We start from the raw sequence: 25,985 nt of genomic DNA on the forward strand, positions 1-25,985 counted from the left end.
TACGCACACTATAAGAGAAATAGGCTTCCTGATATATCTAATCAAATTACCCCAAGGCCCAGTGGCTGTATATATATTGTATAATGTGTAACCAGTGCTATAGACAGAAGGTGTTAATCAGTGTACAGAATCAGTTGTTTTATGCACATTGTGGGGCCTAGTATCCAAGTGTTACATCACTGACACTTGGAAATTGCCCTTCCTTTTCAACTCTAGCAATGTGGTTTTTGATCATTGCCCTTTTGTTCTGGCACAAAAGGCATGTCTCTCCAAAACAGCATGTCTCTCCACTTGAAGTAAGGTCCATTTCTTCTGGACTTGGTGTTGTACAGAGCTAACAGCTTCAGTGAGCTCTTCACAATACTTCATTAACGCATCAGAGGCAAGATGCACATCTGCTTGTCTTAGATCGATTGTCCCCAGTAGGGCCATCGATCGAGTTGTAATGATCTCATATAGACTGATTCAAAGTCTGATTTTCACCCTCGACTTGCCCAGATACCTGAGGCCCATATGGGCAGTGAAGCTTTCACTGAACATTCAAAGTTCTTATAACTTCCTGCTTGACTCGGGCAGTAAAATGAAATGGGTCTGAATGAATGTATTTAGTAAACCCCCCCAGAAAGGGAAAAAAATTTGCCATGTGCATAGTTATGCCAGTTTTGGTTGGATAGACTTCAACCCAACGTGAAAACTTATCAACCATAACCAACACATCTTGTTTACTTTGACATGGTGGAAGGGTGATGTAGTCAACTTGCCGATGTTTGAACAATCCTGCAGGTGTCTGGGTGAGAACTAGTTGTTGTTAGTCTGTCGCAGAAACACAGCGTCGCACATCATCACACAACATTCCACCATGTAGTAGCAAATCAGTGAACCAATCACATGGCACAGACTGTGGATTTGTTGGGCTTAATATGGCACTCATGCCTCAGAAGCTACTTTCTCCCTTTTGTCCATGCTCCATCAAAAGCAAGCCTTTCACCTTTATTCATCCAGGACCATACTTCTAGTGTGGGAGAATCAACGCAAGTACATGGAAGGAATCTGCTGTGTGTCAGACTTAACTGCATCAAGCCTGGAGGTTTTGATGACTGAGATTGTTACAGAAGGAAGCCTGCATGCAGTCTTGGCTACAGCATCGGCCATTGCATTACCCCGAGCTTCATGGGTATCAGGCGAGCAATGAGCCTTAATCTTAACCACAGCCAAACGTGTTGGACGTTTACAAGCTGACATGAGGTCTGACACAAACGAGCTGTATTTAATGGACGTGCCTGCAGCTGTCACGTTGGCGTCAAATACTTTCGAAATCATGTACAACATCAACGGCATATTGTGAATCTGTGTAAATTGTGGCAGTGCAGCCCGGATGCATGCAAGTTCAGCGACTTGAGATGACCTATTTGATGAGCAAACAGCCCCTCCTGCACCTCTGCATCCATTCGGTGCTTGGATTGAACCATTTGTAAACAAAATAATGTCTGCATTTTCCAGAGGGATCTCAGAAACATTCAAAGGCGGTGAAATTGAAAACATCAATATGCTCTCGTCAGATAATACAGAAGAAGGTGGAAGCAGAGGCAAAGCAGCTGAGCATTGGGAGGAGTGTTGTACCAGCTGGATATATCTGTCCCCACCTCTGACAAGATAATCCCAGCTACCGGGTCAAGCTGGGAAGCTCTGCACCTTCCCCACTCTGCTTACTCAAGACTTCTTCTTACAGCACACACTGAGAGGATGATGAATCTGAAGACCGTGTCTTTTTAATTGACAGATAAATTTGTAAAAAATAGATAGAGCAGCTTCTTTCAGAAGGCAAGGCCAGGTTTTTTTATTAAGTCTCAAAATTGGCAACAAGAGACCTGATGTTTCGTTCATAGTTGGCACACCCCTGCGCCAGCTTAGAAACCATTGCATTCTTGTATCAGGAAAGCATGCCACCGCCTGAATGCCAGCTCCACTGCCTCATGGTTTCTGTGCTTGATGCATTTATTCAAAGTGGCAAAACATTACGCTTTACTCCACACTAAAGAAAAAGGCTATAATTTTCCCTAGATCACCAACAAAAGACAAGGACTCCCAAACTGTTGAGGAAGACTCTCCAACGCACTTTACACCTGATTACTCATTGCCATATCGTATATAAAAAAAAACAGCACTAACTCATTCAGCTCAGAGAAACCTCTTTCTCTTATCTACAAACTGATTGCAATCTTAGGAAGTTCTTTCACAGGGATACCCACTCACCCTTGCTAGCACACGCTTGTCACAGGACTACTGGAACAGGTTTACTGGATCAGATAAGATTAGTGATGTTATATGAGTCGTCACAATTCACAGACAGACAACATCGCTGTCCCTCAAATATTGTTGCATAAACACTGCAGTTGCATCAGAAGTTAGATGACTGAAGAATCAGAAGATCAGAAGATCGAGGTTGTATATATGATATATGAGATGGGGAAGTGGTAGTTCAAATGGTTAAGGCTCTGGGTTGAAGCCCCATCTGCCAGAGTTGGGGCCTTGAGCATAGCCCCCAACCCCTGCCAACACTCCAGGGGCACTGCATCATGGCTGACCCTGTTCTCTTTATAAAGGTATTTGATAACTAGAGACTCCTTCTCAACTGTTTTTGATTTTAAAGTCTGTGATGGAGCACAGTGAGAAGAATCAGAAGTGTATCCGAGACGGTCTTGACCAACAGCCTCTGAATTTCATGTTCTCTGTGCCTTCTTTAATTTACTGAGCCTTAGATGGTGGACATATCATAGATTCCTGTAGAACATATACTTCCAGTCTAGGTAAGTTGACCTGACAGCATATATGTTAGGAACAGTGACTGGCTCTGCCCTCTGCACATACCCCTCATGAAGGACACACCATTTCATAAAGATTTCATTTCAGGATGGGGGGTGTTTGGGTCATTAGCTCGATCACATGATTATATAGCAATGGCTGATGACAGTAAGTGACAGGGCAACATTAAATAACAACACAGCCTCAGATCACAGGCTAATACTGCCTCTATATGCCATATAGTTATATACAGTTTACACCATATTATCCTACCCCCTTCAGTGTACGTCCAGTTTTTTAATCTGTCCCTCTCTCTGACCAGCAATACAAAATAGTCTGATGTGCAGCATTTCTCTTCATCTACCTGCGCTCTCAGTCAGCGGCAGTAATCAAGCCCTGTGAGGAAACACCAATCACCAACTTCTGGAACAGAAGGAAGCTTTTAGTGATTTTTATCTGATTTATTATGAAAGAAAAACAAACAAAAAAAAATCACAATCAATTCAAAACCCCTATAGCATGTGACGTGTAGAAAATAAATTCCATCCCTTTTCTTTCCATACTACTGGGCACAATGACAGGACAGAGAGTTTTCTCTCTCACAAGCCACACTTGTCACAGTGGAGGCTTCCTGTGTACTCCATAACTTCCCTCGGTGGAATTTCTTTTCAATTGATAATGCTGCTTGGTTTATTTGTTAAATGTACAAAATGAGAATTCAAAAAAGAACAGAAAAGGCAGGTGTGAAAGCACCCTATTTTGAGAGCGCTTCAGGAACAGTGCAGCACAACCCACAGTACGAAATGTTCTTCCAAAAGCAGCTTACAATAAAACTCAAAGATCTTTCAGGCACAGAGGAGGAAGATCCAGAAATCTTACACGCGAACTTTATGTAAATAACTTTCGGTAAATCCGTGTCACGTTGTGGCATATTCCTTTGCAACGAGCTCGCACATGATATGGCTTAAATTACACACTGCACCTTTAAATGAATCACCCTTCTGTATTAATGATAAAGTGAATGATGTTCAGAATTAAACACACCGACACCCGCTGTATCACACTTTTGATTTAATATTTGTAATAAAATTTTCCAACAAACACCCAAATAAAAAGAAGAGAGAGGAGAAAAAAAACTCGTCTGCATGTATAAGGATGTAATTACAGCCACAGCCTCCAAAGCAGGAGGTTTTAAAACATTCAGAATACTGAATACGTCTCACACGAACATGCTACGGATAGGACAAGGTTACGCTGACCTGACGTGTGAGAGTCTTTAGTACTGTACCAGCATGCCGTCTGCATCCTACACAGCGCCGCAGCTCCAGGCAGTCGGCTCGCTTCTGAAGGAAACTCGAAGCAGGCGAGACATGCGTGATGGAGAACCAGCCAAGTCGCTACACGCACATATAAAAATAGAAACATTTCGCTTTGAAAAGGAGCCCAAACAATATTGAGAAGCTTACAGTATCCAGGTTCGGTTAATTCTGAGGGCAGTTTTGTGGCAGACGTGAAGAAACGATTTCGCTACAAAATGTGATCTGTCAGTATCGTAAAATTTACATTATGTACAAAGTGTTAGGAACTCTTCTGGAATACGGACACTAAATGACTTTGTTCTACCAAACTGGATCAGTCTTCCCACATCGTAAAGCGTAAAGCTTAAGCTTAAGCTGAGAAAAATTCATACCAGTTTGATGGATTGAGGTGGAATCATATGAACACTGATTCGCTATCTGAACAGACCTCTCTCTCTCTCTCTCCTAACTATTGCTCTTAAGACATTTCAAGATTTTCTGAAGCACGTCTTTCCTGTACAGTAACGTCAGAAAGGGTGGTGAAGTACGAGACCCACAATCGTAGACACTTTATAACAGAGACAGGAAACGTCATGCTATTTCAGTCGCTCATAAAGACAGTCTCTTGGGTTATCAGGAAGGATGAGGAGCTTCAGGACCAGACAGAAAACCAAGGCCCAACGGAAGCTTCATAAGCTCACTGTGAGCCGTAAACAATGCTGTCCAACTCCGCCGTGCAGTTTGTGTGCTCGTGTGTGTGTATATATATATATATATATATATATATATATATATATATATATGACATGCATCGGTAAAATTAAAGCCGCCTGTCTTGTCCGAACTTCCCCAATGTTCCACATGAAAGAATGCCACAGTCCTACGAGGTGCTGGATTGGTTTGTCTTCCGAGATCTGAGCCTCAAACATCCACACGTAAGCCAAGTCCTCTACACTGTTAGAGATTAAAACAACCGGCAACGGACAGCTTCATCCCAGGTGAGAACCTGTAGTTAACAAACTCTGACATACATCTTAGAAATCAAATAAATAAAAAGGCTTGTAATATTACAGCTGAGTGCTAATATGCGCAGTCTGAGTGTGTTCTCTGCCCCCAATCTCCTGGACACCATCCTCAGGACTGGAGAGCACTACACTGGCATCGGTACTGACCAAGCAACAGGATTCCACAAAGTAAAGTGACAACTAGATTTAATAAATTAATATACATACTTGTTTTGTTTTTTTTCCAAAGATGTACAGTGAAACTTTTAAATCCATGTTGGTTGGCTTGAAGGATTTCTTGCTCTTTTTATGTATAAACAATTCAGTTCTCAAGTTGCAGGCAAAAATCAGAAAGACCAGAAGTCACTGAGAGTTCTTGAATCCTGGACTGGACGTGAGAAATGATGGATACCCACACACACTCACACACACACACACAACAGAGGGGAAAGGGGCTAGACGTGAACACGTACACACTCTTCATTAAAACCCGAGCACGTTTCCTGGAGCTGTTATTCCTGCACTGAGCTGCTGTGGGTAGCCGTGCTGGGTTTACCAGCTTTACGCTCATAGTTCACAAGTCTCTGTCCTACGAGATACCTGTGGAAACAGAAACACAAATACAAACAGAAAGAAATAAAATATGAGGTTTCCAAAAAAATAACATTCTAAAGTAGTAGCATAAGATATTATGAGACAGAAGGATGACAGTTCTGACTCACTTGTCGTTCTTGATGTGTTCGTAAAGGCGCTTGAACTGTCGGATTTGGAACGAGAGGATTCCCATCAGAACCACCACCATCAGCAGGAAGGGGTAGATTCTCCTCTGAACCAGGTTCTGCATCTCCAGGGTAACCCCTACACACACACACCACAGGTATTGTATAAGAACGACGTGTTCCCAATTTAAAAAGTGCAAGGACACAATGGGATAGAGCGCTCTCACCAAACAGTTACTATGGGTAAAAAAGTTATTACATAACTAACAGGAGCTGGAGATGTTTATGCATTTTAGTTTATCAATAACCATGCTTTCACAACACACCTATTATAGCCACTGCTTTCTCTGTTGAGTTATGGCAGTGGAATGGTAAAATGTGGCCAAAATGTGACCATCACAGTAATGTGCTTGTTGAACATCATATTCCAAAACCACAGGCTTTAATATGGAGTTGGTCCACCTTTTGCAGGTATAACAGCCTCCAATCTTCTGGGAAGGCTTTCAAGAGATTTTGGTGCATGGCTGTGGGGATTTGTGCCCTTTTATTCACTAGGTCTGGCAGGTAAGGTGGTCTGGGTTTCAGTTCATCCCAAAGATGTTCATTGTGGTTGAGGTCAGGGCTCTGTGCAGGACACTCCAGTTCTTCAGCATCAACCTTGTGTTCATGGAGAACTTTTCGCACATGAGCACAGTTATACTGGAACAGGTTTGGGTCTCTTAGTGAAGGAAGAATGGTCATGCTACAGCATAGATAGACAGATCTATGTATCCCGTCTATCTATGCTGTAGCATGACCATTGTTCTACAGCATACAAAGACATTTTAGGTAAGCATGTGCTTCTGACTTTGTAGCAACAGTATGGGGGGAAAAAAAAAGGTATTCAATTGTGATGGTCAGCTGTCCACATACCTTGGGCCATATAGTGTACATCATGAACAAACAGCAGTACATAAAGAGCTTTATTTTTCTCTTCCAGAACCAAAACAAATCTGGTTCATTTTGGTTTCATTTAATATAACTGATAAGAAGGTCTTGATTAAAACACTTTACTATGTTTAATATTCTCTTGATATCTCTCACCCTCAAATACTAAATGACACATTAGGGTATTCCTTTATGCCTGTATGATGGAGGGTTGCCGGGACATACCTATTATGGGGACGATGCCTACAGCAATGACGTAGGGCACACAGAGGGACAGCAGCAGCACAGCGATGACGGGAGCAGCCAGCTTTCGGATGATGAAATGTAGGTCAATGTTGCGGATTCCGTTGGCATACACCTAAAGCACAGCACAATAACAAGCCCAAGAAACATTTAACAGGAAGCAAATACCTGACAAGTAACAGTTCAGCTGTAATCTCGAATTACTAAACAGTAGCGATGGAAAAATGATATTATAATACTGAAATTATGAAGTTAGCCCAGACAAAATTATCATCACTGTATTTTTAAATCACCACTGTATTATATCTGGGTCTTTAAAATATTATTGAATCTTTTTTTTTTATTAACAATTACAATAAAATTCATTTGATGACAGAATGCAGTGCAGTTGATGATAAAATGTTCTACTAAATATTTAATTTTTCAGATTATATATTCAATATTCAGATGTCTTTCCTTCTTGCTGCTGTTCTTTTCATTTTATTAAAGAACATTTTAAAATGATTTTTTTTCCTAGACATTGCTGGCAGTTTCTTAGCAAACCATCGTGATCTACCGTGATATATATACCCTGCTTCGTAAAAATGTCTTCAAGGATCACAATCTGATATATTTGTCCCTAAAGGGCAGTGAATTGAACAGATACTTGATGATCACCTGCTCAATGACAGTCTTCAGCCACCACTGAGGGCCCATCAGGGTGATGGCAGCGATTATTTTGGCATGTAACACTCCCAAAGCCCAGTCCTGAAACACATGGAGGAAAAGACAAATCAGACACGGCGAAGGATGTTTCTTTTACTCTGGCAAAAAGCAGCATTTGATTTGCAAGAATGATTTAATTTGGTGTAACCTGAACACATTTCCAACTTAATTAAAAGAAAAAAAAAGTAGTGAGATTTTAAATGAGATCTTTAATGAGATTTTCCGTATGCGTTTGAGTAAATGCAGACACGCTGCCATACTGCAAAGGAGCCGTCTCATTTTTCTGAGACGCGCAGCATTTGTTCATTTGTGGGTTTTGTGACTGTCAGACTAGTCATTAGTTTGTGGAAAGAACATATTGAAGAGATACTGAATTGCATTTTACACTAATCAGTACGACTAGACTGAGACAATGTATAAACAACAAAGGAACCTCAGTAGTTTTGTGTTCTGCTGGGTGAAAATGATCAACTTCAAATGCTGCTATAAGACACATTACCTGCCAGGGGTAGAACAGAGGTGTCTGGTCGAGAGGGACCCGGAGAGGAGCCACGATAACTAACTCGAACAGCAAACCCAGAAGTAGTGGAATCACACCAGCTAACAGAACTGCCACGATTAGTGTCTTCATGATCTATACAAACACAACAAGTAAGAAGAGATCAAAACACAAAATCATCCTGTACATGTGAGTTTTGCTCAAAGTATATAGTGTTTCGGAAACATGCGGGCGTTGGGGGGGGCTGCAGTTTTGGAGATGCTCTGATCCAGTGGTCTAGCCATCACAATTTGGCCCTTGTCAAACTCGCTCAAATCCTTACGCTTGCCCATTTTTCCTGCTTCTAACACATCAACTTTGAGGACAAAATGTTCACTTGCTGCCTAATATATCCCACCCACTAACAGGTGCCATGATGAGGAGATCATCAGTGTTATTCACTTCACCAGTCAGTGATCATAATGTTAATGTTATGCCTGGTCAGTGTATGGAAGAATCTGCATATGAATAACAGAAAATTACATCTGATGGTGATTTGGTTGCGAAAGATGAATCCACTACAGCTGCATGAAATTAAGCCCCACCCATAAACCAGGCCAAGTTTGTTGCTTTTGTAAAAGATTGCTGCAAACTTTAGTTCAATCGGATTTAACAAGTGTTTTTGTAAAGCTTCATAGGTGAGCCAAGTTTGCATTGTAAATAAACAAATCCGTATTAAAGATAAAGAAAACACTAACACATTATTTAAACAACCAAGGAATTAAAGCATGTCTAATGTGTGTTAATGTAAAGTTTAGAGTCTAATGTGTTTTAGTGCATGCAATAATATTCAAACCTCTTCAAACGGCCTGTCTGCCCACGATTTTGCATTAAGGTCATTGCTGCATGGAGACTTGTGTTTGTGAATCTGCCTATTACACAACTGCAGGACTAATGCGCAATCTGGTTCACATTTAAGCATTGTCATAAAAGATCACTAGCACCCTTCCTAAAAAAAAAATCAGCCAAAACCACTCAAAATACACATAATGTGTATTAATTTGCTTGTTGAATTTATAAATGGTCAATTTACAGGGTTGAAGTTTATCTAGATGTGAAGTCAGAGGAGGTGAATTGGAACTATACAAAGCAAACCATGTGCCACTTCCATTCAAGCAAACATGATTTTCACACCCAGCATTATATTCTAATGTGATGTGACCACTGCTTCAGACTCTCCCATGCAAAAGAGTCAAGCTTCAGAAAGCACATTGAAGCTTAAGGGTGGATAAAAATTATTAGTGTGTAGGTTAGATCAGGAATTGTTGTTCGACATGCCCAGCACTTCTCCAACAAGTATGATGTTCTGTACCATGAGCGTCCACTCCTGGACTTTGAGGAGGATGACCCTGCGGCCCTGAGGCATCCAGGCGAGCAGCACGGTGACGGCCCTTATAGACAGCCAGCACACATACAGTCCGCATGCTGCCGTGTACAGCTCGTGGATCTTGGCTGTGCCTGTCCAGAACGACATGAGCCAGCGGCCAGCAAACACTGCCACGAAGGGGGAGAGGAGCAGAGTGAGAAGGACACGAGTAAACACTATTCCCATTGTACGAATACCAAACACAGAGTGTTACAACATTACAGACATCAATCTTACATCTTACCCAACAGCTTCAGTTAAGCCCTGCTCTGTGGTCAGAAACATCATATGTTGAAAGAAGATAAGTCTAAATGAGTCTGTCTATCTGATTTAAAAAGCTATTGGATCTTTATAGATACACACACAATACATTCATTGACACCTAGGGGAAAATGTAGCATAGCCAGTCCACCTGCTGGAATGCTTTTGGGAGGTGGGAGTAAACCATCGAGCCCAGAGCAAACCCAAATGGACACAGGGAGATGATGTGCAACAGAATCGAAGCTGTGAGGCTGTGTCACTTCATCACCCCATCAAACTATCTAGATGTTCGTTTAATTTAGATTCAATATTATTGTACATCACATTTTTTAAAGCAACCACATTCTCACACACTATGTGGATTCTGCTGAATAAATACCATTTCCAAGCTACTGACCACAGAAACCAATTAATTACACAAACAAAATGGAAGGCATGGGTTGTTTGTAATATAGTGGCTTATTAGGAGCGCCAGAGAAATAGCCTGGGCATGTACTTGTGAATGTTTTGTAATTTACTGGGTTACGGCAACACTTTGCTAAAAAAAAACAAAAAACAAAAAAAAATAACCTTTGTATGTAAAACCTCCTCACCTGGCAAAGTGAGACACACCAAGCTGGCCAAGAGCAGCGTCACACACATAAAAAGGATCAGCAACACAATCTATAGTAAGCAAGACCAACACACATTAGAGTTCACACAAAAATATTAAAGCTAGAATATGAGTTATTATAGGGAATGACAGGGGACGTTACCCTGAGGGGGAACTTCACAGGGCGGTGGTAGGGCTGGAAGCCCACAGGACCTCCCTGTTGCAGGATGGCTTGGTGTGCGGCATGTAGGCCTTCACCCACTACAGGAATGGCATTAGCATTGTTTCGGGGTTGCTGGTTGTTGTTGTTGTTGGCTGCCTGGTTGGCATTGTTCTCATTCTCTTCCTGGTCTCCGAGCAGATACGAGTGTAGGTCTCTATATAACAGAAACATGGTATTTTTCATATTTATGCTACATTGTGAGAGACAAACATTTCACACAAGGCTTCAATGACCTAGCTTATTGGATTGTGAAGCACTGCTTTTCTTATTAAAGAGGCAAGCAGGTACAAAGCTGAATAAGAGGAATATTCTTTCTGAAGCCTTATGTTCAAACATGGGTGATGTCCATTCAAGGTTCAAGGTTCAGTCCTCAACTGCTTTCCTCCCACAAAAGCCTTTACTTAATATCTTGCCCAGGATGCTACCCCAAGGTCAGCATACAGATAAATCCTCCCAGGGTCTGACAAACACATTCCTGATCACAACATATGCCCTGTGAAGAGACCTTCATTAACAAATTTTGAGAAATGCTTGACAGGCTCCAGAAAAGCTAAAAAATTCAATATCATGTAGATAATTTCAAGAGTAGGAAGAGCTATAATGAACAAACATAACGATTTCACATTTGGCGTGCTACATTTGAGATTCAGTACCAGGAAAGACGCAACATCTGCTGTGGAGACAATATGGTCGGGTATGACTGAGGAATGCATGCGTTCATTTCGACGGGCAAAAGAAACTGTGTAAAGACATCTACTGACAATGTTTGCTTTAAAGAGTCACGCTTGGTTTTGTTTACCGCAGCCCAACAAAGTCACTGTCTTGTGTTTAAGAGGAGTGCTATAAGGCAGACACTCAATTTACATTTTAATAGAAAATAATCTGTAGGTCTGTTTTTATGTGAGATAAAAGTCTCATTCTACTAAGCAATCAGGTGGTTACCTTACTTGTTTGTTAGACAACTTCTCACTACTCTCCATCACTAATTTGCGGATTAAAAAACGAGTGTTTAAACGTGTTTATTAGACTCACAGCAAGTAGCCAGCGGTGACTGTCCAGGCTCTCACTAAACCCTTCAGCCACTGCCGTGTGTGTCCCTGCTCCAACAGAGCCGGCAAAACCACCTGCAGCAACAGGAGCTCGAGGGACAACTCACTCACTGGAGCATCACTGAAAATAAACACACACACACACACACACACACAGCAGAAGAGCAAGCATGAATCAGAAACCTCTCTCTCTTGTGTAATCAAGCTGCTGAGTACTCCAGCTGCTGCTTTTTGCACTAATGAGATTCAAGAGGGAATATGCACAATGTGTAACATGTGCCACATATGATGAAACACACACACACACAGGTAATGTTATTAGTTAGCACATACGTCCGCTATTTAATCAAAATCAAAATTTTCCATTGACTGTCTAAACTTTAATCTGGCACAGTAAAACATATAGTTAGTATGAAAGTATATAACAGAAAGCATACAACAGCTTCAAGTGAGGCAGAACAAATTGGTTTAAAACAGTTGCACATGATGTAACTGTCAGGGGGGATTTGTAGCTTTTCCAGTCAGGTGCAAACTTTGTTTACCTGTAGAGCATCACATTGTAGGGAAGGAAGGCTGGCAAGATGTGTTTAATTATCCGAATGGGTAACCAGAGCATCAACAGGACTATAGTCCCAAACACAACCTAAAATAGGTCAAATGAAAATGATTAGACTGTTACTACATACTGAAAGTAGCCCAGGACAAATCCATTTAAAACTAGCTTTAAACTGACTAACGGTATGATGAACTTATTTACATTGACAAAGACACTCTTTAAAGCTATGGTACACTCTGTAACATTGGAAAAACAGCTAGTCTCATTAACAACGTAGTAAACTGGCTCACACAAGCATGACCATGAGCTTTTTAAGTATCTGAGACTCTGTTTGCAAATTCATATTCTCAGCAAATTAGACAAATTAAAGCTAAATTCATAGCTAAATGTTTCTGAGGTTTCTCACTACATCATCCAATAATAATCCTATCATTTGGATTAAGCTTACATTTAATGTCTCTCAAATCTGTTTTATATGGAACTACTGAAAGTCCCAAAGTTGTAGTCTAAAATTTGACTCAGAAGCAATCTACATATTCAGCATTAAACATTTCAGCTGAGTCAATTCAAGCAAGGTTTCATTTTGCGTGCCCAAGTAGATGTTTTCTAGAACAGCTCAGATGTTCTTACCACCGACAGTATGAATCGTCTCAGATGTCTGTATATCGGAAGGTGGATCATTTCCTGGACCGGGTTAAAATCCGGATCGTTCAGGTTTCTGAGAAACCACAAGACTCCAGGCCTGAGAACCTGCACACATGTGGTATTGTTTAGAGATTAAATGCACTGACAACAAGCTTGCAATTTTATTCTTAAATCGTATCTTAAAGAATGAGGTACCTCTCGGAGCAGGAGGATAAAGGATGCAAAGTAGAAGACGTAGACCATGCCTACGAGCCAGTGCAGGAACATGGTGGTGCCTGGAGCTGACTCGAAACTTAGCTCTCTGTCCTTCAGGGATGCATCAAACATTTCCTATAAAATAATAAATCATCAGAAATAATAATTAGAATTTTAAAATGCAATAAGAATAAGCTTAGCTTAAAGAAATTTACACACCAGGGAGCAGATATCCAGCCACCAGCCACAGATGAGAGGGAATACACCGATCTCTACAACCACCAACAACGACACCTGCAGAAAATCAAACAGATTCAAGATCCAAGCACCATACTGAAAAAATCCTTAAAAAAATATTAGACTAGCAAGTCAAACAACAAGCAATACAGTAAATACTGACCTTAACCACAATGTAGCAGACACCTAACAATCTTCGTGATCTTTGGAATCTAACCAATGCAGCCAATCCCTTTAAAAGGATCATTTAGGAAAAGAAATCTTCTCAAACTGTGGCTCAACATTCCACGGTAAATGATTTTTAGAATCTAATTGACAAAATCTTATATAAAACCTAATCTAAATTGTGATGCAGTTCCAAACTCAAGGCTAATAAAACAAATCAAAGGTTGTCTGAAAGGATACATGGCACACAATGAGTGTTACGGCCAAGAGGATATAACCCACGATGGTGGTGATGAGGCCCTCGAAGTGAGAAGCACGAACCTGTGAGACCACAAAAGACCATTTACTAATGTAGGCACGCATTTACACCAATATCTTCAGTATCCGCGCTGAGAAGGATAGTATTCACTCACGTAATCTTCAAAGCCAAGTCCCACCACGGAAAAGTGTCCAATGTGGTATGGACAAAAAGCTATAGAGGGCAGAAAAAAAAAATACATATGTTAAAATTTTGCACATAATACAGAGAGTATAGAATTAAAGACAAATCTACGTGATGCATACCAAACACCAGGATGAAGAGTGTGTTGAGAGACACCACCCAGAATACATGCTCCTGCAACACAACACTCAGTGTCAATATTCATATTGTACCAGATGCCTGAACAGCTGGAGCTCGAAATCTCTTTCGACAGATTTTCTACAACTTACAAAACACGACAAATTTCATTCACTCACCAGGAAAACCAGAGAACCATCAAGTCCAAGCATCTATAAGGAAGACAAAACATATTTTGAATATGTTTTTACAGCAGTGGTTTGTATTGGAGTGTGACTAAACAGAGAATGAAAAGCAGCCTCACCCTTTCCCATGTGAGCTCCTCAGCAGCACGGTCCCATTCCAAAGCATTCCAGTTCATATCATCTGTAAAAAGTACAACAATCCCATGAACAGACTGATTTAAAAATGCAACATCAACTGGAGTAAGAAAGACATTTGTCCTAGGATATGTAACACTAGTGGTGTGTTGCACAGCAGCTCGCAGCAGTTTCGTCAATCAGATTACCTTTAAATATCTTCATTTCACGTTTATAGCAAAGCAAATTTCCTACACCTCAAGTCATTTTTTTTTTTACTATTAACCAATGACAAGTTATTCTTTTCCTGCTGTTTATAATTTCATTTAATGATAATCAGACTTAAAGAATCCCAGGGGAAACCCTGGACAGGTCAAATGTGTCAAAAATCACACACCGATTCAAACACTAGACAGTTTAAAGATGCCATTTAGCCTTTGGACTGAGGGAGAAAATGAGGGAATCCAGAGGAAACCACCCCTGAAGCATGGGGAGAACATGCAAACTCAGCACACACAGGACAGAGGCAGGAATCAAACCCCAACAATGGAGGTATGAGGCAAAAGCTTTAGCCACTAAGCCACCGTGCCTCCCTAGCACCCTTTCCAGCCTCTCTATATTTCCCTTTTTATTGAAATGAAGACAAAAAAGGACACAAGTTCTATTTGTTACTATACGTGTGTGGCAGAAATACCCTTAAACTAAAGCGATTTCAGACATTTGACCTTGCTGTGACCTTGGCCCTGTTTGGGTCCATTCTAAAATCTCATCTGCTAGAATTTGGAGCAGTGTGGCAGATACAGAAAATAAGCAAGTTGTTATGTTAAACATTACATTCAAGACTCCATGCTGTTAAACACGGCCTTAGATCACTGTATTCATGGTCATATACACCTATCAGGCATAACATTATGACCAGCGACAGGTGAAGTGATGAACACTGATTATCTCCTCATCATGGCACCTGTCAGTGGGTGGGATATATTAGGCAGCAAGTAAACATTTTGTCCTCAAAGGTGATGTTTTAAAAGCAGGAAAAATGGACAAGCGTAAGGATTTGAGTTTGACAAGGGCCAAATTGTTATGGCTAGACGACTGGATCCTGAACCGGTGACAGGGTCATGGGCGGCCAAGGCTCATTGATGCACATGGGGAGTGAAAGCTGGCCCGTGTGATCTGATCCAACTGACGAGCTACTGTTGCTCAAATTGCTGAAGTTAATGCTGGTTCTTATAAAAAGGTGTCAGAATACACAGTGCATGATGGGTCAGGGCTGTTTTGGCAGCAAAAGAGGGACCAACACTATATTAGGCCATATTGTTATGCCTGATCGATGTAGCTTTCTTTTGCAAATAACACGGTAAAAATGGCTTATTATTAAGCATAGATTGTCAAGCATCCACCAAACATGTCCCTTTGAATGAGCGGTCACTACTGAAACGGTAAGGTATAACAACTAGGTCAGTGATATTAACCTGTGATTTAAATTACAGCAGCTGTAATAGAAAATTAATCAACACCTTCTGAGCAAACAGAACTGAGAATTCAACAGAGCAGCAAACGTAACAGAAAGAATCTGACTAGAATCATTTCATATTCAGAATTATTTGATATGCTGACATTTATTACAACACACTATTCAGCACTACTCTTGTTACTGTCTTTTTGTATCTGATATGAGGTTTGAAATTACAGTACAAAGCATGTGTTAAGTTTCTCTTCTGCTATTTGCAACCTAATTCCACCTCCAGCCTTTCTGTCACACGCAGCAGGTACGTACCTTGCGCACCATTATTGGCGTCATCCTCGTTGTCCAGCTCCATCTCCTCGGCTTGGTCAGGTTGGGGGTCGAGCACCTCAGCTGCCGGTGCATTCTCGGCAGGTGGATCGGCCGGGGCCGGCGCAGGCTGGTTCTCCACACCTCCATTACCCGCAGCTGGAGCCTAACCAAGAGCATTTAAAGTATTTATAAAACAGGAAGTAGTATTCATACGTTTATTATCCAGAAATAATTCAGTTTAGGAAAACAGTTTAGCTTCTGTTATAACACAGTGACTGCTTAGAACTTTTATATTTTAATAAAGAGCAAAAATCAGTGATCTCAAGCTGTCTAAAAGTTTCCTTCAAAAGTAGGTGCAAATTCTTTAACATATTTAAAAGAACCCTGTAACACGCTTGGTGTAAACAAGGACTTGGAGTACTGTTTGTCTACAGAGATAATGAAGGTTTACGGGCTGACTCTGAGCACATGAGGCTGCTCAGATCAAAGTGGTAATTAATGCAGAGAACAGGAATACAGTAAACAAAGAAGGTCACAGAGAACACAGAGTAATGGGTCTCTCAAGGAAATCAACCGTCAGAAAGTCTCACAGATGTGAACTCTGCTTAGAAGTTTCCTTTGTGCACACCTGTGTGACGGTTTATAAACGCTTTCAAAACCCAGACCACACCTTCATGGCTGAATCTTCTGTGACTGCACTCTGCAGCTGTGGGATATATCCAAGACTGAGTCTCACCAGTGTGTGTGTGTGTGTGTGTGTGTGTGTGTGTTACCTCATTAGGCTGCCCTGCTGCGTTGGCAGGTTGCTGCTGGTTCTGCTCCAGCCACAGTGGAGCTCCACCATGAACGATCTGCTCCCGTAACCACACCAGACTTATAAAGGCGCAGAGCGTGCAGGTCACCACGAAGCAGCCCTGCAGACAGTCTGCCAGCAGGTTCTCCCTACACACACGTTCAAGTCGAGCATAAGTGTCACACAAGTGAGAGCTTACACAAAACAAGGGCTGATTTAAGAACATATACTAGTAAAGTAGTTCTTATACACTGCATTACATACGGTAATATCGACATCTTCATAGCTTTTCTGTTCGTCCATACTTACGTGGAAAGCATATCTAATGGCAGTGTCAGGAGGGAGCTTACAGACCCAGTGAACAGACACTTATAGATTCGACCTGTCGGAGAACAGAAGCAGGTTTTATTTATCATGAAACAGGGACAGACAAGGCTTATGAAACTAGACATATACAGGTAACATCTGAAACTCTTACATGCTGTTAAGGGTACAACTCCCAGCCAGGCAAAGGCCACCAGAGTGTAGTGGAACCAGTATCGGATGGCAGTGCCTATACTGGTCACCAGACCTGCGAAAATGTCCTGTACTGGGAGCCGTGAAGGCATGTCTGGAGAGTAAACTGTTAGCAGGGGAGAGAAAGAGAGAGAGAGAGATTTTACAACAAACTCGACAAGCAGCAAAGTCGTCACAATTTCTAAATAAAAGTCATAAACCACATACGGTACCGACTGCACAATAAATGTTAAATATGTTTAAATCTTGAACACATTTACATTTTTATTTAAAATGTTGAAGTTTCCTTGCTTTGCAACTCGACTTGTCCCGAAGATCAGGTTTTTTTTTTTTTTTTTTTAAGAAGGTCGTCCTTTTTGACCATTTCATTGGGTATTATATCCTTGGCCAGGTAAAAGGTCACAAAATCAATAATGACTTTCCAGCACTTTCTTGTTTACTCATAAGTAAAGTGTTTACCAAATCCCTTTGTTTACTTCAGGACTGGTTGTGGTTGGCCGCTGTGTAATCTGGATTTAGGAACATTTTGCATGCAGAGGAAACAGTGAATTCGTTTGTCATATCTGCATGTAAAATCCAGCATCCTTGTATTATAACTCTGTCTTGCCACCAAGAACGCAAGCTGGATTAGGGAAAAGACCTAACATGGAGTGCTGTGACTGAGCACTTTCAGTGCAACTGACAAAATGTGCTTAGAGTCACGATATACGAGATCTTTCACAGATCGTGGAGACGTTTTAATCGTGATCGTGATATCCACACACCATGCCAAACGGCATAGATAACACTGCCTTCACTTATAAATATATACACCTCCCAAGCCCCATGTCTAGCCCCAGTAGGTGCAGAGTAAAAGGAGAATGTTTACATGAAAATGTGCAGCGACAGCAGATTACTGGTAAGGTACTTTAGATTATCGGTAATATTTACTGTTTTAACGTGATGCTAGAATTAAATCTGTTGTTTACTGTATTCAAATGCAAAGTTTGCAGCTGCTTCGTTATCTTTGACATAGTTCATTACTAACATGCCATTGTTTCATAACAGCCCATGCAGACCCCTTGTATGAAAACAGCACAGGTCTTATTTGCTAAAATGTACCACTTGAAAAACAGGCCTTGTTTGGAATAAATGTCAGACTGAGAAAGACAGATGCCGTATTTCCTGTTTATGTCGGATCATCTTTCTGATTGGCTGCTGAGGGATGTTAATCTTTGCAATGACGACTTAATTAGTTATGACGTCCCTTAGGTGTCTGTAGTGGAAAGTGAAAGAGTTTTAAGCGAACTCCTATCAATGTATAAATAAGAATCGACTTTAAATAAGACGTTACTGAATTTAAATTGCATCAGCCAGTGCGAGAATCTGCAAAGATTTATTCTTGTTCCCAGTCATGTGCTAATTCCACGTGCCAAGACTATATAATCAGTGTGTTGTACGTAACGTAACGTCTCACATGAGAGCACATCAGTGTGTGCTCTTTTTCCTCTGGCAATCTGTCAAATACCACCGCCGAGGGGTCATTAGCCTTAGAGATACATGTGACCTAGAGTGTCATCACTGTTCACCACTGTACCTCTGAAAAGGACAACAATGACTAGTGTGGTTTTTGCTCACGTGGTTTTTGATCACGTGGTTCGCTCTAACGCTGAGGCAGACGATACAGTGATGCTGAAAGGACCACACCATGCTTCTGTAACTGTCTCGCACCCTATCGAAGCACTTCCTTCCCCGAAGAGTGAAAAACAAGAGCGATTTACTTACTTGGCGTGAAAGCAAATCTGTGCTTGCATAATTCGCAATACTCTTTTCTGCTGTGTTTCAGCCACTGCACCAAGCTGGAAAAAAACACACAGGAAAGGGACAAAACACAGAGTGAGTGCGCACATATGGAATAAAGCCGAAGCTTCATGCCTTTTTTCCCCCTCTCCAAAACGGCAGGACCGTGTGAGCGCGACATTCCGGGCCCGTTCGATATTACTGCAAACACGGCTGACGGCACAGCAGGAATATTTTATGGACTTCTTTAGTTGAGTCATTAAAAAGTGATCATAAATTAGACTAATGCGCCTGGCTAAGCACTTCAGTAGAGGAAGACAAAAGTACACAGAAAGCCTACAACAGATAATAAACAAAAAAATTCATTAAATGATTCCACTGAAAGACGGTGCTTGATGAACTGCAGAGGAAAAAAAAAATAATATGAACAATAAAAGTACACATTTTCACTGGGAATAATAGCTAAAACTGAAAAAGAAGGACATTCCATGGGTTTAGCATGCACACACACAGCTTGTTTCCAGATCTTTGTGGAAAGGGATCATATTGTTGCCTTCAGAGATCATAAAGCCCTGTGTGTCATCACAACCCGATTACCATTTCATCCTGCCCCATTACCGAGTCAGACTCACCCCACACAGCAAGAAATACCGATCCCATTATCGTACAAGGACCTGTCTCTGTAAACCCAAGGTGCGTCCCAAACCATAATTACGCTCTATTCTGCTCCATTGTGTAGTATAAATAGTGTGGGTAGTGTGTTCACAGTCAAAATAACAGCAAGAAGAAGTGCACCTCAGGTACTCTCAACCCTCTCAGCTTTGCTTACATAGAAGAGGGCGGAGCTACCAGGCGCTGAACGAGCAAAAATTTTCTAAATGGCCAACAATACTCCGGCAGACAAAACAAGTCTTTTAAATTAGCCCACGTGATATTTGTCATCAATTCACTATATTCTTCTAAAGTGTCACATTGCGTGCGTTAGCCTACCCTTCCAAGAGTCATACACACTAGATGGTAGAGAGTGTAGTGTGTAGTACGTAAAATGGGATGCAGCATGATTCACACTAATTAGCTATACACTACTTTCATTTACTGAACTGGCAACAAAGGAGGACAAATATGGGTGTTTTACTGTATAAATAGTGTCATCTAACCAATACAAATTACTACACAATACACTGAAAGCACTGGGACAGTGGGTATTAAGGACAGATACGAAGGCAAAAATTGAGACCAGATCTTCTAAACCGTAAAAAGATCTGAATCTGAAGATTATCTGAATTCTGCACATGCTCAGTTCCACATGAACTGTTCATTTTGGCAGTGGAAATTCCCCCTGCCCCGCCCCCACCGCAAGCACTGCATTCTGGGTCACAGTATTGTTACATGCTGAAGAGAACCCAGTGACCCTGCAGCCGTTTGCTAGTAAATAATCAAGCTCTATCTAAAATCAGTCTAACTCGAGACACTGAATGTCGTTGTACTATGGCCACCACTTTTAGTTACGGCAGCAATAAAGTTCGGTCAGTGAGCCAAAAAAACATTAACTACCAAAGCCATTACACCACTTTTTACGACCCTCCATATTGTGTTACGTTTACGTTGTTTATCGCGTTACCTTTTTATCTACAATTGTAAACATTTCCTTTGTTCCATTTCACCATCGTCTCAATGAAACCTACAGAACCTACAGAATTAGAGCTGTATATGTCCTGCACAATCCTCTGCGACATGGTCCTGCTCTCTGGAGGATCTCATGTTTGCATTGTACAGGGTATTTCAAACTACTGCCTTTGCCAAACCTCACTCTATTGCGTTAAACTGACATGGCATCTTTGTGACAGCTTTCAGACTGCTTTAATACACCTACATTTGGGAGACTGGAGACAAAAACACAAAGCACATTATATAGAAACTGAGCACTTTTATCTAATCCACACACAAACACACATGCTTAGAAGCTTTTAAAGTAAACAAACTAGGAATATATTTATTTACAGCACAATTATAGACCAAATTGGCATGAGAATTCAAAGCCAAATAATCAGTAAATGGTCACATCCCAGAAAATTACTGTGGGAACAACAGACTATACACCAACACCATTTGAGACGGCCGATTTAAAACATGCAATGCGAGATAACGAGAAAAAAACCTAGAGTCAACAAAAAAAAACAAAAAAACAAACATGACATATCACCATACTTTGCATGTGAAAAACTTCTGCCTGAAATGAATCGCAGTACAGGATTTGTCAGTTCTGAGTATTACCTGAGGTGGAACCGGAGGGAAGAGACTTGTTAATAAACCCTAAGCCTAAGCTCAATTGTTTAACCATAAATTTCATCATATTCACTGATTTGTTGTATCATATCACATCCTGCATGTGTGTATCCAGGGAAAATACATGGACTGCAGCTGTAATGCAAAACTGAAATGCATGGATGTAAAGAACGTCCCAGGCTTTAAACCGCGAAAACGTTTCAAGGTTCAGCTTCACAAAGACGTTAGCTCATTGTGGACAAAGAACAAGGACTGTGTCCTGAAAACTGAAAGCATGAACTTGAAAAGCACAACAATGACCTTAGAAATTATTCAGTACTTCATTGTTAATGATTTATTGTTTTTTTTAATGCCATGTTAGCTTCAATGGCTATATTATGGCAAAAGTCTGAATGTAGTTAAAACATAGGGTGATATTCAATAGATAGGGTTACACTGATATGTAAGATAGCAAGAAGAGTTTATATAAGTTTTTTGAGGTTCATGCTTGTTAAGAAGCTCAAAATCTAGTACGGTGGAGCTGTCGAAGATATTTTCTAAAGTGTCTTCAGAATAAAATTTCTGCCTTATAGTGCTCAGGGCAGGGCAGTGGAGTAGAATGTGTTTTATTAATGTAGGTATTTTGCAGGCTTGACATAGTGGTGGTTCTTCCCCTTTTAGCAGGTGGCCATGGGTGAGTCTCGTGTGGCCAATGCAGTACCTTGTGTATACTGTTTGGTCAAGTCTACTTGAAAAGTAGGGATTATAGAGGATTGGTCTCCTGTATATAGTAGGGTTAATTTCGTGTAATTTGTTGTGGAGGGGTAGTTGTCATTGTTAATGATTAAACTCGCAGTACTTACCATTCTTGGTGAATGAATTTAATACTTCCAGTGCAGACACAAGGATGGTAAAGGGGTTTGTCCTGAGTTCCCTCAGAGCGACACACTCGACATATATCAGCTGCAGACCAGAGAAGAGCAGTGAATTAAACAGCAGCAGCAATAACAGAGCTTTGTTGACTTTTGTTAGCTGGTTTTTGAAGAGTTTAGCACTTAGGGCTTTATGACTACATCAGATGTTAAATTAGCTGTAAACCCAAGGTGCATCCCAAAGTATATAGTTACGCACTATTCTGTGTAATATACATAGTGTGAGTAGTGTGTTCACAGTGGGCGGAGCTACCTGCGCCTGATGACCAATGACACTCCGGGGAACAAAACGTCTTATAAATTAGCCCACGATTTATGTGATATATTCGTCATCAATTCATTGTATTTTGAGAAAGTTTGCAGCGTCACATTACATACGTTAACATATTTACCCTTCTGAAAGTCATACACTCGATGGTAGAGAGCGTAGTGTGTAGTACTTAATTTGGGATGCAGCACGAGTCACACTAATTAGCTATAACCTACTTTCATTTACTGAACTGGCAACGAAGGATGACAAAAATGGGTGTTTTACTGTATAAACGGTGTCGCCTAACCAAGAGGAATTAAACACTATGACAGACTCTTTTGCATTTGATGCACAATTCTGGTATTTTGTAACAGGTCTCATCTATTTTTTTTTTCCTTTTTCTTTCCTGGCTCTTCACATATAAGCAAGACCTGACTCGTATCCGATTCCCATGCTTAAATCATTCCAAAATGCATTATATTACATTTACAGCATTTGGCAGACGCGACTTACATTTATCTCATTTATACAACTGAGCAGCCGAGGGTTAAGGGCCTTGCTCGAGCATCACTTTGGACATAAGGACAAGTTATAATATTGCTTCTATTCCTACATAGAGGTCTTGAATTGTTAGGATTTGAGCCAAGATTGACTCTGGTGGTGCTGGGATTGAACTCACAACCTTCTGATCAGTAGTCCACCACTGCACTACCCCTGTTTAGTGCACTAAGCTGAAAACGTATTACCAACAGCATCACTTTGGTCGTAGAGACAAGCTAAAATATTATTGCATGAATTTTGTTAGAATTTGAGTCAAGATTCACTCAAGATTCATTCTGGGAACACACACACACATACGAACTCTGATTGGTCAGAAGGTGTTGATTAATTTTCTACAAACAGCAGCTCTGACCATAGCGGCGCATACCTTTCATATATGATATGTTTCTAGTAACGCTCTTGTTACTATAGAAACCATAACGCGTTCCAACTCACATCGTAACCTGGCAACTAATGACCAGCACGTTAGCTATCTTACTTTTCTATTCAGGGCATGAAATAAGTTAAGGTACTTTCGCGAAGCTTCCAAAAAAGCTACGTTGAGCTTCTACCCCCAAGTGTCGGCTACAGGACTGCAAACTGTTACTGAGCTAACTTGCTAACTTCACAAAGTGCTGCGTTTCTTTGTAAATGTTATGAAAAGACATGATTAATTAGCTGGATGACAGCTTTACGGCTAACAACGCAACTTGGCTGGCTGGCTAGCTAGCTAGCTAAAGAGCTAACAGGTCAATAACGTAGGGCCACACAGACCAGTCTTTACCTACCCTGCGTGCTAGCTAACCTAGCTAAACTACAAGCAGCGCGCGCACGGACATTCCTGTCTATTTTTGACGTTCGGTGAAAATGTGGCGAAAATGCATGCGTTTCAGATGACCAGCAGGACACGGTTTCGTTTTTACTTTTCTTTTCTCTACATGAGGTTAAACCTGTTCAAGGGAATTTACCTTCTTCTCCAGTGTCCATCTTGAAGCTAGCCGTGACGCACTGTTCAGCTTCAGTCAACACATAACACCGTTTAGCAGCTCGCAGAGTCTGAGCACAAATCTGCTAACATTGAACGAAATACATCTCGCAGAAGAAGCAGCAGCCACGAACTTCACCTAACACCAGCGACAGCTTGTTGGGTTTCTTTTTGTGCTGCACCGCTGAAATGGCAAACTGGGATCAGTAAGATGTCAGCCTTCCTATCACAAGTCGACAAAACGTTACTGCCTCCATCACCGAGCCACAAACAGATCAGAGCCGAGCAGCGGCCTCTATTGGGCTACACGTACACATTTCCCTGTAACACACCACACAGGATGACGCAGGATCGAGTGGTCATGGGCGGGGTTGCCATGTCCTCTAGGTTTCACACCAATCATAAATACACTATATTTGTATATAGCTCGGTGTGGAGTCCTGACCTCAACCTGATAGAACATCTTTGGGATCAATTAGAGCGGAGACTGTGAGCCAGGCCAATACTGGGACGTCTGCCTTTACATGCACATGAATGTAATATAGAGTTGGCCTGCCCTTTGCAGCTATAACAGCTTCAACTCTTCTGGGAAGGCTTTCCACAAGCTTTAGGAGTGTGTTTATGGGAATTTTTGACCAGGCCACTAGAAGTGCTTTTGTGTGGTCAGGCACTGATGTTGGACGAGAAGGTCTGGCTCGCAGTCTCCGCTCTAATTCATCCCAAAGATGTTCTATCAGGTTGAGGTCAGGACTCATATTTATGGACCTTGCTTTGTGCACTGGTGAGCAGTCATGTTGGAACAGGAAGGGGTCGTCCTCAAACTGTTCACATAAATTTGGGAGCATGAAATTGTCCAAAATGTCTTGGTATGCTGAAGCATTAAGAGTTCCTTTCACTGGAACTAAGGGGCCAAGTCCAACACCTGAAAAACAACAACTGAATTCAATGATATGAAGGGGTGTCCCAAAACTTTTGGCAACATAGTGTATATGTCCCTGAGCTGATGTATGCAGAAGAGGGCAGATAGAGCTTTCCTCGGAGTGTGATTGTTATAGTTCAGAAAGCCTTTCCATTAGAAAGCACATGTTAGCTTTAAATCTGTCCAGCTGGTGGCTGTTATATAATAAGGTAAAGCTGGTTGTTGGATAAAGAGTGACCAAATTGTAGAGGAAACTTGCTTTCTTCCACTGATCTTTTTCACATGCTATTTATTATACCAGTATGTGATTTGGGACAATACACAACTCTATTTGCAGTGAGTGATAAGATGATTGAAAGGCGCCTGGAGAAATGTTGTGTTCCTGCTTCAACGAGGGAAATACATGCTCTGTTTGTTCCTCAAATGCAAAACTGTAGTCTCTGGGTAAAGTTTGCATTAAAGGCTTTCACAAGCTGATTTGGAGGGGTGTCCCAAAACTTTTGGCAATATAGTGTATATTTTTATGGATATAAAGTTTGGCTTTTTTTTTGTTGGCAGAGCAAAAAATATATATTTAGGCAAATTATTGCAATGATCCCCTCTCAATCACACTGCTATACTAAACATCGACACAGCTGTGATAACCTACGGCCAAATTACAACCTTGCCAGTACTGAGTATAACCTCAGTCTTGCAATAAAAACAATATTGCATAAGCAACAGTGCTGTTATATGGAAAATCAGTTTATCAGTACAACAGCATATTTGGGATATTAACATATTAGCATATTAACGAGAAATGAATCAAGTGAAATTTCAGACACAACAAGGGCAAATGTGTTT

At 41.0% G+C, this 25,985-nt stretch overlaps 1 protein-coding gene across 2 annotated transcripts; it reads right to left on the reverse strand.

The window, feature by feature from the left end:
• Positions 1-3,856: 3,856 nt before the first annotated feature.
• marchf6 (membrane-associated ring finger (C3HC4) 6) lies at positions 3,857-24,537 on the reverse strand. 2 transcript variants are annotated; one of them, XM_058394744.1, is made up of 26 exons: positions 24,207-24,537; positions 22,380-22,479; positions 19,237-19,310; positions 17,435-17,578; positions 17,266-17,338; positions 16,937-17,105; positions 16,173-16,326; positions 14,389-14,450; positions 14,264-14,296; positions 14,090-14,141; positions 13,939-13,997; positions 13,766-13,846; positions 13,524-13,592; positions 13,343-13,417; positions 13,124-13,258; positions 12,914-13,033; positions 12,270-12,370; positions 11,711-11,848; positions 10,619-10,832; positions 10,457-10,526; positions 9,549-9,730; positions 8,198-8,332; positions 7,651-7,740; positions 6,976-7,108; positions 5,827-5,962; positions 3,857-5,704 (listed from the first exon to the last, which is right to left on the reverse strand). In XM_058394744.1, exons 1-26 carry the CDS (start codon positions 24,223-24,225, stop codon positions 5,617-5,619), a joined length of 2,706 nt encoding a protein of 901 aa, XP_058250727.1. In that variant the 5' UTR covers positions 24,226-24,537; the 3' UTR covers positions 3,857-5,616. The 2 variants fall into 2 exon arrangements, with proteins under 2 accessions (XP_058250727.1, XP_058250726.1); XM_058394743.1 differs by having other exon boundaries at positions 16,164-16,326; positions 24,207-24,536.
• Between the last annotated feature and the right edge of the window lie 1,448 nt (positions 24,538-25,985).

Source organism: Hemibagrus wyckioides, linkage group LG07, assembly GCF_019097595.1.
Source record: "Hemibagrus wyckioides isolate EC202008001 linkage group LG07, SWU_Hwy_1.0, whole genome shotgun sequence".
In the NCBI taxonomy this organism is placed as follows: domain Eukaryota; kingdom Metazoa; phylum Chordata; class Actinopteri; order Siluriformes; family Bagridae; genus Hemibagrus; species Hemibagrus wyckioides.